This window comes from Bos indicus x Bos taurus, chromosome 1, assembly GCF_003369695.1.
Source record: "Bos indicus x Bos taurus breed Angus x Brahman F1 hybrid chromosome 1, Bos_hybrid_MaternalHap_v2.0, whole genome shotgun sequence".
In the NCBI taxonomy this organism is placed as follows: Eukaryota; Metazoa; Chordata; class Mammalia; order Artiodactyla; family Bovidae; genus Bos; species Bos indicus x Bos taurus.
The window spans coordinates 56,488,242-56,501,406 of record NC_040076.1 but is presented as its reverse complement, the minus strand read 5'-3'; the positions used below and the strand labels follow the sequence as shown (position 1 = coordinate 56,501,406).

Below are 13,165 nucleotides of genomic sequence, written 5' to 3'. Positions count from 1 at the left end.
TGCTATCAGGGGTTCACCCAGAGGAATACTGTTATAAAATATTCACAATTATTTGGGTAGGTAGTCTGATGTTTTCAAAATAACAACTTTGAAAAGTGCATAGTGCCTCAGAAACCCAGAAAGTCCCTCTGAGATCGCTATACTAGGAAATGAAATGATTGCACCGTCAACTTTTATTCCTTCCACCATTGTTATACAACAATATACAACAATAGTTGCCAAGCTACTGACTTTCGTGTCCTGTTATTCAAAAGTAACACATTTAATTGGTCAATTTACTGGCATTTATGAATAATTACTCAACATTCTAGGCTTTCTGTCTGGGAACATCAGCTCCCGCACCCCCGCACGGCTCTTGGACACCCTCGTGGAAACAGCCAGTGCCTTACGAGAATACCCAGAGCAAGAGATGGATGGTTTGGTGCCTAGTCATTCCACACACTCAAGTGTCTTTCATTTTTTAAAAAGTGAGATACTGCATTTTCCAGTATTAAAAGAAGTAAAATACTAACCCTTCTGATATTAAACAATAAGGGCAGCAAAAAATTATCTTTAGTCTTTACATATTCCACTCCTTAAATTTAAATTAAATTTCTCATGTGACAAGGAGAAATACCTATAATTCTTATGGTTGCTTTAGTGTTTTTCCCCAAGAATTCCTTTCCTTCTCTGGTAGGATGTATGCAGTAATATCAATATTTTACCTATTATAATGCAAGAATTAAATACACTGTATTCTATATACCACAAAATGTGGCATTTATCATTTTTTTTAAATATATATATTTATTTATTTGGCTACACCAGGTCTTAGTTGTAGCACATGGAGTCTTTAGCTGTGGCATGTGGGATGTAGTTCCCTGATGCGGATAGAACCCCAGGCCTCCTGCACTGGGCATGCAGAGTCTTAGCCACTGGACCACCAGGGAAGTCCCTTTTCTTCTTTTCCTCCACTCCCCCAATTTCCTGGCTATAATATTTTGTTAGATTTGGGTCTCTCAAAATTCTTTCCATTTATGAGACACTAACCCAAAGCTAAGCATACCTTGCTGATACTGCTTCCTCTCTAACTCTGTCTCACTCCTTTTTAGGGGGGAAGGGGAGAAGCAAATGATTCAAAATTTTGTAAAGAAATTCTATATACATGATGATAATTTACCACCAAAATATTTTAAAATCTATCATCCTCTTGCACTCAAGGAAAAATACACCATTTAGCAGATTAGCAAACCAGGACCTAGAGAAATCTGTGATCCGCTTCAAGTAGCACAGTTAGCTGTCATGTAAGGCCCAGAGAGCTCCTGTCCTTAGCCTGTGACTTCACTGTAACAGAGGGAAATTTGTTTGATGGTCATCATTCAATTAGTCATTTTCACTTGAGACAATTGCTCAATGGACATTATGAAACACTGGATGTTCCTTGGGTTTAAATCATAATGGTTCTCAGCCAATTGAAACAGAACAAAAAAAGAAAAAAATCAAAATTGAAAATATGTCTACTATATCCTGAGGTATTTATTCAGCCAACACTAACTCAATGTCTACTATGTGCCAAGATTTCTGCTGAATGTGGAAACCAAAAGATAATTAGACATCCTCCTTGACATTTAGAAATGTGCCAATTAATTATTGAAGAAAAAATTTTATACTGCAATGTGATCAGTGATATGAGAAAAAAGTATCAACTTCCATGGAAACATGAAAGAAAAAACACTCTCAAAGGAGAACTTTTCATGAGTTTCCAACTTAAGTTTGAGCTTAAATTGTGAGGAGACTTTCTCCAGGCTAAAGCAGGAGGCGGTAGTTGTAATGCTAGACACACTCAAGGCTCAGTATGCACAGGTTGAGGGAATACATGAATGAAAGGAAGAACAGACTCCAGACAGTGCTGTGCTGGAGGAAAACAAAACCACTGATAATGCAACAAATTGTCAATTTATGTGGTGTAAATACTCCCAATGTGGCCAGTTTCATACTACCAACATGACATCACTGATCACAGAGTTAGGAGGAGGTGTGCACCTTTGGCTCTTGCAACTGGCTTGAGTCAACTCCAGCTCACTGTTAACTGCAGAGTAGTCTGTAAGGATTTGTGGAGTGAATGAGCATATAAATAAAAGAAACAACAGACGACATGATTCCAGGGCTAGAACCGATATGGTCAAAGGCACAGAAATCTGAGAATTCATCGCCGTCTCAATGAATAAGAAGCTCTGGGAGGTGTAGCAGGACAGCATGAATGCAGAGTTGGGCTGGATCTAGAAGGCCAGGCTCTGAGGTCTGACTTTACTTAAAAGGTAACAAGGCATCCTCCAAGCTCTTGAAGGAGCACTATAGCGAGATTTATATTTTAGATGCACCTTTGGCCATAATCCCATAAGACCACTTTTGCTTGCCTCGAAGTATGAACACAAATGTGAATGGTTAAATCTTTACAGGCAGTCCTAATGAAGTTTGGAGTCAACCAACAGAGGCAAATCTATTTTGAAGCACAGTATACATGTGAAGTCAAGTGTAAAGAAATGAAGGAGAAAATGGATTAGATGGTGTGTGACTGGCTCAAGTCACTCTGGATACAAAGAAAGTACTTTCAAAGACCACCAGGACACTCAACCCTCTTCTGTGTTGTAGCTCTCTTTGTTTCAGAAATTTGGGCTTGTACATATATACTGCCTCAGATTGATGGCTTTACTTTTTGAAACAAGCAGGTGCTTTTCCAAACCAGAAACCTTCCCCAGGAGTACATCTTACCTAGAGATATTGTCAGGTGAGCAGGCAGAGATGCTGGTCTCCATGCTGTCAGAGCTGTCTAGGCTCAGAGTATCAAAGGCCTGGTCCTTGTAGCTGTGATCTGGGTAGTGGAAACTGTTCAAGTAGACATTCGATTCAGATGCTGTGCGGTTGTAAAATTCAGAAGACTTCTGCCTTTGTCCTTCACTCATCTGTTGGTGATTATATCCTAAGGAGAGAGCCATAAATAAGTTCGTATGCCTCATTTTTTCAGTCTTAGATCTTCTAACACTCTCAAACCAGCAACCCAAAACATCTGCCTATGAAACTGGGGCCTTGGTCTAATTTGTTTTGAAGCCAAGAAGATCAAAGAAACAGCATCATGCTCAGGGCAAGCATGAGTTTCAAAGAAGTGGACTTGTGAGTGATTTTTTTTTTGTCAGCGATCACTTGACACTTTCCTATGCCATTTCTACATCTCAGCACAATGGAGAATAATACATCAGCACACATAGAAACCCACACACAAAACCAAAAACAGAAACATAATTCAAACCCCAAATCCTCTAACAATGGCTGAGTTTAAGCAAAGCAAGATGACTTCTTATGACAAGCAACACGAGGCTCTTAGGGTGGTCACTTCTTCAGTCGTGTTCCAGTTTCAAAGGTACTTGATCTGGTCGTAAAACAGCAAGTAAATAATCTAGGTGTAGGATCTGAGAAACTTGTATCTTACTCATATCACTAACATTTTTACTTTGGTTAATGTTTCAACTGCACATTTTTCTCATTCTTTTTTTTTTTCCTCAAATCCCCCTGTCTGCCAATTACTTATTTAAAACACTCAGAATCAACAATCCTTCCAATAGTTGTGATCAGCCTAATTAGTATATTTTTAGCTCTCTTCCTTCTTCTGCCTTAACCACCAGCCTTCAGCTAGTTGGTGATAACCGTATGGAAAAGTAGGGATCATATCCATAGGAGCAAAAGTGCCTGTATTAAGAGGGGCTTTCCTTACCCTGGTACCTGGTTAGTTGGCACACCAGCCACAGGCTTTACTTTGTGTTACTCTATGGCTTTCGTCTGGTAGCTGATTTTGGATATCACAAATCAAATTCTCTTTTAATTCTCTGTTTACCAGGTGCTCAGGAATCAGGAGTCATAGTGATAAACGAAGCCCTCAATTCATTAAAATATGTTCTTTAGCCAGTACAATAGCTCACAATCACTTTCTCCCAGATCAAATGTACTACCAGGCCTGTTAAGACTATATATTTGGACCATCTGGATTTTCCCTGTTTTCTTGTACCCTACCTACCTTTCTATGAGGTTTTTAATTAGTAATGAAATGACCAAAAAAACAGGCCAGAGGGCAAAAGAAGGCAAGTGATTCCAAACCGCTTCCTCAGCTGTTGATTAAACATTTTCATTTAAAAACAGATGCCACATCTGTGATGCTTCAACAAAACATTATAAACTGAAACTAAATCTGTAAAATGATTTGAGTTCCATGAAGGGTTTTCATGCCACTAGTATTTAGAGCAGTTTTAGATACTGAAGTTAAAATGTTAGTTCAGGTTAACACATTTCTGGGAAAATAAGTTTCCTTAATGTAAGATGTAATCATAAATTATAAATACACACATGTATGTAAAAACTACATATCACTTTGCTAAGGAAAGATGCAAAACATAAAAGCACACCATGAGGCTTGAGAGAGAATAGCATCAGTTGTAAGGATTAATGCATAAAGCATCACAAAAGCCAGCGCATTCATAAATGTGGAGCTTGTGCCTTTTTTTTTTTTCAATCTTAAACATGGCAAAAAATTCATTATACAAATATTTACCTTTGACACTTGAACTTTTGGAATTACTAACTGCTCCTTTTAAATTGTTTCCAATTATTCATTATGGAAAAGGGAGGGACAAAAAATACCAGAGGTTATTTGAAAAGGTCACACATGTATCTTTCTTTACACTTTCAAAAAAGGCTTGTTGGCAAAGAGAACTTCATGCTGGCACCAATAACATGGAAGACATTTCCTTGTTTTAGTATGAAAACCAAATCCCTAAAGGACAACCCTTTAACCCTCGTGTGTCATTTAAAACACAAGAATCGGCTCCTTGGTGATGACATGTGTCACAACCTCCCTTCCCTTCAGTTTTTTCACGAGGAGGAAAAGCTAGTTCCTGTAATGCAATTATGTAAGTATGTCCTGCTCCTTAGATAGTCCAGGATTTTTTTCCCAAATGTATCACAGAATAAGAAAATGAACTTACCACCTTCAGGGGAGGTAGACAGTAAACTAAAATGACTCCGAAGTTTCGAATGTGGGCACAAGGGGCTGCCATGCTAGTGTGCACTGTGAGGACTGCAGATGTGCATTCCCCAGGTCACCTCACTGTGTGTTTTATCTTATTTTATTTCTTTGCTCTGTGTCTCAGAGAACCTTCCATCATTTCAGTGATAGGATAACACCCTGAATTTTCAACTTAAATGAAAAAGGCTGCTGCTAACAAGTAGCTTCCATGGCAGGATATTAGTTTCCTGTGGATCTAATATGAATGGGAACATCCATCTTATGCAGCCCCTCCTTTCCTCCCCACCAGCAACACTTTACTGATCACGACAAACTCACCTGTCACCTGGCTTAGCCTCCTCCCTCCTAAGCAATTCCAAAAAAACAAGTGATCCCTGCAATTGCAAATAAGGGTATGGACCTCTCCTTTGTGATCCTGGAACTGCACCAGCATGATTCCTAGGAGCTGGTTTTGGGATCCAGGCTCTGGCCTGGCCATTTAAAGGTACAGATACTTTCAACAGAAGGATACCACAGGGGCTCAGGAGACGGAGGAGGGTTCGCTGGCAGGAGGCCCAAGGATGACTGCTGGTACAGTGAAGTAGCACCAGAAGAGGTGTGAGCCGGATTAAGCTTCCACTTAAGTGTAGGTTGGGAGAAGGCAATGGCACCCCACTCCAGTACTCTTGCCTGGAGAATCCCATGGATGGAGGAGCCTGGTAGGCTGCAGTCCATGGGGTCGCTAAGAGTCGGACATGACTGGGCGACTTCACTTTCACTTTTCACTTTCATGCATTGGAGAAGGAAATGGCAACCCACTCCAGTGTTCTTGCCTGGAGAATCCCAGGGACAGGGGAGCCTGGTGGGCTGCCATCTGTGGGGTCGCACAGAGTCGGACACGACTGAAGTGACTTAGCAGCAGCAGCAGCAGTAAGTGTAGGTTATCAGGGAGGGGGCCATATATGTCCTGTTCAGCACAGAATCCCATTTGTTTAGTACTCAGATGTCACAATATAAAAGGTCACTGAGTGAATTCATAAATTTCAAATATACTAGTGACTAAATAAGGAAGTGGAATGCATCTACTGTTTCAGGTGGGGCAAAGTAAGCGGATTGGGGGAAAATGATACTTTCCTAAATCCCTGAGAGTGCTTGGTTTTTGTTTTTCTTTTTAAATTATGTGGCAAGAATAATATTCAGCAGTGGGACAACATCTAAAGAGTAAAAAGGCCTTGTAAATACTCTAAAAATCTTTCTTGACTGGACAGGAATGTCTGTTTGAATTGGGTATTTTACAAAGTTTATAAAGTAAGACCTGTAATATCTGAGGCTGGTCACTAAGCATAGCACATACATGGAACCCAAATCAACTCAACATTCTTCACTGTCCCACAAGAGCCAATAGGTTGGATGTGCAAGGCCCACTTATTATTATTATTTTTAAAATACCAATCTCTATGAATTCTGGCTGATCGTACCTGAAAAGTCCTTTGTGAGTTAACCACTGTTGGATATATAATCTTGCTAATGTTTTCCAAATGTGTCTTATATACCTTAAAATGGTTATCTGGGCCTTAATACAGAAAATGCAATGACCTAAATTTGTAACCTGGGTTTAAGAGGATAAAATTAATCAGTATTTCTGACAATTTCTCACCTGCTGAGAAATTCATTCTTCCTAACCATAGTCCATAGCCGGAAGATGAAGGTGCAGGACAAGTCAGGAATGAGGAGAAGAATGATAGAGAAAGGGAAAAAGATACAAGATCAAAAAGGATGACAAGGGGACAGGAAAAACACACTCTTCGACATGCAGTCATTGACAGTGTTAGTAACAGTACCAGCTTGACAAGAGAAGATATTCATATTTTTAGATTAAATTTGAGTTTATAGAGAAGAATTCAAGAAGTTAACAAAACAAAAACAAGCTTCTGATACATGCACACAGTCAAAAAACAATTTGTTACAGGAAAAAAAAAATGAGAAATCGTCACACATGTTCAACCAGAAAACAGGGAGAATAAAAACAAGATTATATCTATAAAACAATTCTTTATTCCAAGAAGATGCTAACAAATAGCTTTTTAAAGTTAAGGTTTGTAATATGCCATTCAACAATTTGAAGCACAGTTCACCCAACTTTATAACAAATCAGTTCTGTAATGCCCTGCATCACTATCACCTAGCCACATAGGAATCATTTGTTCTAGCCAGTCATTTAGACAGTTCCTCACTCTATACTGGGTTCAGTCTCTGGGTTGGAAAGACCCTCTGGAGAAGGGAAAGGCTACCCACTCCAGTATTCTGGCCTGGAGAAGTCCATGGATTGTATAGCCCATGGGGTCGCAAAGAGTCAGACACAACTGAGCGACTTTCACTTTCACTGTATACTAGGTTTTAAGGCTTAAATGCAATATTAGGAGCCTCCTAAATCCTTCCATCCTCTCACATAGCCTGCTTTATTTATACTTGGCCTCTATAAAGGAGAAACATGGTACCTTATACTTAGCCTATACACAGTACAAGCCCACTCTTTGCTTTATCTAGATCCTGAGTCTTATGAAGCAACGCTTCCGAATCACTCGTGTTTCCTGTATGATCTGACCTTGCAATAAAAAACCAAGACAAAGAGGGTCATGCAGCTGCCTGTGAATGAACAGCAGCTGCACGCAGCATTGTGTTTTTAGCAAACGTGCAACAATTTCCCTCTATTGTGTAAAAGAAATAATCATTAGACTAAAAATCCACCATTGTACAGTGTTAAATCTGATCATTTCTTAAAGATGACTTGACAATGATCTTTCACTACTTGCTGGAAACAAAAACACCACACAGGGAGGTTGTCATACCTTTCTTGGACTTTCCTGCATTGAACAGAAGAAAAAGGACAAAGATTTCATTCATTCTAAAGCTTACAAAGGGATGGGTCACAAGTTGTACAAAAGCCAATAACCATTTCAACTGTAAGAGTTGAGTTCCTGGGCTCTTTGCTTTAAACTCTGCTCTCAGAGGCCTTTGTTTGCATGATTCACACTGTCAGGTCTATGACAAGAGTGCTTATTGAAGGAAGGCTTATACTTACACCATTGTCCTTGATGGATCCATTATGAATAAGCAGCAAAAAAACAGTTCATTTAAGTTAATAGTATGAGTCGTGAAAATGATAAGGTCTATTTTATTTGAGTTAATGAAAAATGTGCAAGGTCCAATTTTTTCAAAACCATGGACTTTTACTTGGCATTTGCTATTTTAATGGCACCAACAATTGACGGTGAAACAATTCTAAATGAAATTATGATTCATCCTTCCTGGTCCTTGCGGCCCACCTGTATGGGTTTAGTAGAAAATCCTGCCAATTTTTATGGTTTGTTGTAGTTCTAAAAACTGCAGTCCCTACCCACTCCTCCTCTGGGTGGGGGAGCCAAAGGTGGCAGGCTGGCCTCATACGATATATCACATCCTCTCACATCAACACACACATGATGCTTCTCTATTTCCTCGGGAACTGTCTCATCATGACCACATGAAACTCTTTAAGAGGAACACCACTCAGAGCTGCAGCAGGGGAAAGACTGAGGCTGCAGGCTTCTGGGATGCACAAAAGACCTATCAGTGAAGAACAGGAGCACAAAAGACAGGTCAAAGACAACAGATTTGGCAGAGGGCACCTAATGTGACCTAAGGGAATTGGCTCAGCTTTTTCTCCATGAACCTAACATGGGGAATCCCATTATTTGAGGGGAACACAGATGAGGAAAAACAGAGATCGAACATCCCTTTAGTTTCACCATATTCTCACAAGAATCCTCTAAAACAATGTTGTTTACAGCCCTTTTTACAAATCTATTTGCTATACAGGTCTAGCTTTTCTTACTCTATTTTAAGGAAAAAATTTTTTAACATAAAGTATGTGTTGTGGCCAATCTGAACTTTGATGTCTTCAGCCAGTGGGAAAAATATTCAAAAAGAAGTCTATAAATACCACAGAAAAATGTTTCAACAGAAAATAGACTTGACCCACAAGTGAACAGTAATAAATGAGAGCCAAATATACTCATTTATGTTTAGTTATTTATAAACTATGGGATATTTTTAGTTTATTAAGAAATTATGATAAAAGAGAAGTCAAATGCATTTTATTAAAATAAATAAAACCTCTCATATATTATAAACCACTTTTATGAATACCATAGCCTCTATTAACTCTTAAATCACACTGGTAATGATATGAAATCCTCTTTCAAGGGTACCTATATGTATGTACATCTCACTTAGCCACACACACACACATACATTATGTATACATGCATATATATATACCAATATATAAACATATTTCTGATGGTAATAGTGATTATTCTCTGGTGACATTAGCAAAGATGCCAAGCAGTCAGAATTGCATCCTAGCCATCTTAGAGGGAATAGCTTTAAAATGAATGCATTGAGAGGAAAGATGCCCATCATCCTGTCAGCATCCCACTCACATCCTGGGCACACCTCCAACACTGAATTTACCACATTTGATTGAAATTATCAGTTATGTTTCTGTCTGCCGCATGAGACTAGGTATTTCAAGGGCAAGGATCATGTCATTTATTTGCATTTTTGCTACCCGGCACCATAACTGCTCAAAAGTCAAGGCCAATATAAGTTGACCTAAAGCCCCATTTTAACACAATAAATCTAATCTCCACAAGGAGCTCACCTCTGGAATTGCCTTATTTTCTTCTAGCCGTACACAGACTGCTTGAGAATACCATTAGAAATGCAATGTATTATTTCAAAGAAATAGAACATGCTGAGAATCCAAGTCTACCTGAAACCTAACAACCGCATAAAAGTTCAACCCACATTAGAAGGCCTGAAGGAAAGTCTGTGTTGGGCCACTAATTCTGTGTGTTAGCTCAGGGAATCTTTAGCTCAATGAGTCAGTCCTCTAGTGGGAGAGTGGCTCAGCCACAAACCAGGGGAGCGACTTAGCTAAGTGCCCTGATAATCTGTCAGAATCTCAGGGGTCTTTTTTTTCTTTCTTTCAATCAGATAAGAAGGTTAGTAATTCTCTAGGGGCCTTTCTGAATGGAAAATTCCACTGCATTTATAAAAAGTGTAATGGGAATATACCAGCCATGTGTGCATATAGTAAAACTTATCTCAGTACAACAATAAGAAGATTTATATATACATTCCCCCTCTTTACATTAAGAGTAAAGCTGATTGAATCACTTTGCTGTAGAGCAGAAATTAATACAACACTGTAAACTATACTTCAATACAATTTAAAAAATAAAAATAAAAAAGTGACATTTAGGACTTTGGTTGATCCCCTGTCTAATGACCCCCAATTCTGTTCTGATTCCCTCTCCCTGAGAAATTCTAATGCTTGACAAAGGGCTTGACCCCAGACTTACAAGATACCTACCTCTGAGCATCCTCCGAGATTCTGAGTCTTTGGTCATGGTTGCTAGCGAGTGGGGGAGCACGCTGCCACAGCTGTTGCTCTGTCCCAGGGGCAGGTGGCCCTGTGAGAACCAGGAGGAAACAATTCAGGCAAGCTGCAAGCCCAATGGTCCCTTCGGACACAGCCACATTGCTGTTTGCCTAACTCCTAATTAAGTGCAGAAGGCAGGTCTTTGCAACCAATGTATTGATGCTAAATGGTACAGACCAGTTGCTGTCACTCCCCCAGAGCTTTGCAGCAGCCTCAGCATCACAGCCATTCCTCCACAGGCAGCAGTTCCAGAAGTGAAGACAGATGGGGAAAACACTGTCTAGAACCACCTTCGAGAAAAACTCAAAAGTCCTTCATGCGCCAGGGGCAGAGAGTAGATGCAGGGACAAGAACGCATGCATGTCATGCACAAGGACAGAGGAGATCACACACATGACAAGGGCACCAGCTTCCATCTGCTCCTAGTGATCAAGTGGGCTAAAAACTGGAGAATCCTCCTAACTGTCCCGGTGGTTTTAGCACTCTTTTAAAATAACAAAATCCTAGTGTAAAACATTCTGGGAACACCAGTTTATAAAATAGATAAAAAACAAAGTTATTCTGATTAAGGGCAAGAGAAGGACTCCAACTTCTGTCCCACTCAGAGCCTCCTTCTCTCTTGCCCTTGCCTTCATCCTGCCATGACCCTTCAGGCAAGTCAGCAGAACAGGAGTGAGAGCGACTCAGGCATCACACCACATGGGCTGACATTCTAGCATCAATGCCAACCAGCCGAGGACACATGGACCACTCACCTAGCTTCTTTCCACTTCAGTTTTTCCATGTGTACAATGGAGATACTAATTAGTATTAATACCTCTACTGCATGGTGTTGAGTTTTACAGTCAAACGATACACCTAAAAGGCGTAGCCCAGTGTCAGGTTCCAAGAAATGATCCAATAAATATCGGTTGCTAATACTCCAAGAAGCCAGAGCTTACATCCTCCAATTTCCAGATCTAGGATGCAGCCCTGGGAGTGTGTCATGGAAGTGAATGCCACTCACCACTTGGGTGGTGGCGGCAGAACACACCCTGGACCAGGTGCTGTGGTCCCAGAGCTTACAATTCCAAATGTCCTCTGAACAAGATAGAAAGTGCAATTCAGTTATGATGTCTGCCCAACAAGCAAACTTAACAATCTATTATTGAGCATTTTCTTTAAGGCCTTTGCATGTCAGTCAACATAAGGACAGAAAGACTCACTGACGGTGAGGCTCGTGATTCTCCCCATGTCCTACCTTTGGGGTGGTGCTTCTCCCCATAGTAGCACTGCTGAAATGTGGGGATATGGAAGGTGTGGTTTTCTTTCGAGGCAAAGTGTCACTCAGATAGAGGCCTTCCTGGTGCTGTTTTTTCCTTTCTTCCAGACTTCTAAAATGCTTTAGATGCAAATGTAAAGCAGAATAGCAAAACTTGACTAATTGAAACAGATCACTAAAGAAATTAAGAAGTATGCATTTACAAAGAAGCTTTGGAATGTTAACACAGACTAGAAAAAAATTATTCAACTTATACTCAAGTTCGCTAAGAGACCTGGGCTAACATTTGGTAAGATACATAGACATGAGAAGTATTTATTGCTGAACCTAGAAAAATTCAGAAAAATCCACCTGTCACTTTGACAGTAGTGCCGGCTGCCTTGGGGCCTCAGGGCAACTTACAAGTTATTATGATGGTTGCCATGTGGATGGCAGAACAGTCAGTGGACAAAGCATAAGTAGTTTCCCCCCTTGTCTGTCTGGACAGTTCTGTGTGATGGCACAGATCCCAGAGTGAGGAGAATAAGAAATGGGAGAAGGAAGAAGATGAAGAGAAAGCAAAACAGGGAAGTTGGTTTAAAGATGGAATCATGTTTCAACCACATAAACATCTCCAAATCTACATGATGTTTCCTTATAAGGCATCCTTACAGACTGAAAAAAAGATCTTGGCCAAGGAGCCTCCATAGCAGTCCCTTACATTTGAAAATCCTCCTGTTGACCATTTTGCATTTTTTTTTTTCAGATTCCTAAGGCAACATTTTGCCAACTTGAAACTTACCAATGTTTTTCTTAGCCTTCTCCAAAATGTGTTCGATAGGAAAGTTATTCTCTAATTAGAGGTTCTTTAGGTTGGATCATTTTAATACTAAACTCAGGCTTCTGAAATATCTAAAAATTAATGCAACTCTGAAATATCAAATTTTCTATCAATCTTCCAACATGCCAATCATGAAGAATATCTTCACTTTAACTTAACAATTTTCTATTTATACTAGACATTTATTAACCTAAAACTAGCAAGGAGATATGGTCCTTTAACCAAAGATAATAGATAGGAAAGGTAGCTTTAAGAAAGTTAAGAGAAAGGCATAATGAACCAGAGCTCACCTACTTTGGGAGGTCTATTGACTGACACCTTAGGATCTTCTGGGGCCAAATTCATGTAAGGATTTGATTATAGTTCAAAGTTTCAAAACAAAATGTTTTGGTGGTTTAGTTGCTAAGTCATGTTCGACTCTTGACACCCTGTGGACTGCAGCCCACCAGGCTTCACTGTCCAAGGAATTCCCCAGGCAAGAATACTGGAGTGGGTTGCCATTTCCTTCTCCAGGGGATCTTCCTGACCGAGGGATCAAACCTGGGTCTCCTGCATTGCAGGCAG

The 13,165-nt window shown here is 39.9% G+C and overlaps 1 protein-coding gene across 6 annotated transcripts in view; it reads right to left on the bottom strand.

Moving 5' to 3' along the window:
- The window catches only part of PHLDB2 (pleckstrin homology like domain family B member 2), a 244,939-nt gene that overhangs the window by 17,151 nt on the left and 214,623 nt on the right, over nucleotides 1–13,165 (bottom strand). For 3 of the 6 annotated variants that reach the window (XM_027516562.1, XM_027516814.1, XM_027516903.1), the window contains 3 exons: nucleotides 11,761–11,901; nucleotides 10,452–10,551; nucleotides 2,752–2,959 (listed from right to left, as the gene is read on the bottom strand). In XM_027516562.1, coding sequence (XP_027372363.1) covers nucleotides 2,752–2,959; nucleotides 10,452–10,551; nucleotides 11,761–11,901 — 449 coding nt within the window. Of the gene's footprint in view, nucleotides 1–2,751; nucleotides 2,960–4,579; nucleotides 4,616–6,689; nucleotides 6,711–7,881; nucleotides 7,897–10,451; nucleotides 10,552–11,760; nucleotides 11,902–13,165 lie in introns of all 6 variants that reach the window. The other 3 variants (XM_027516731.1, XM_027516648.1, XM_027516990.1) reach the window with 2 other exon arrangements.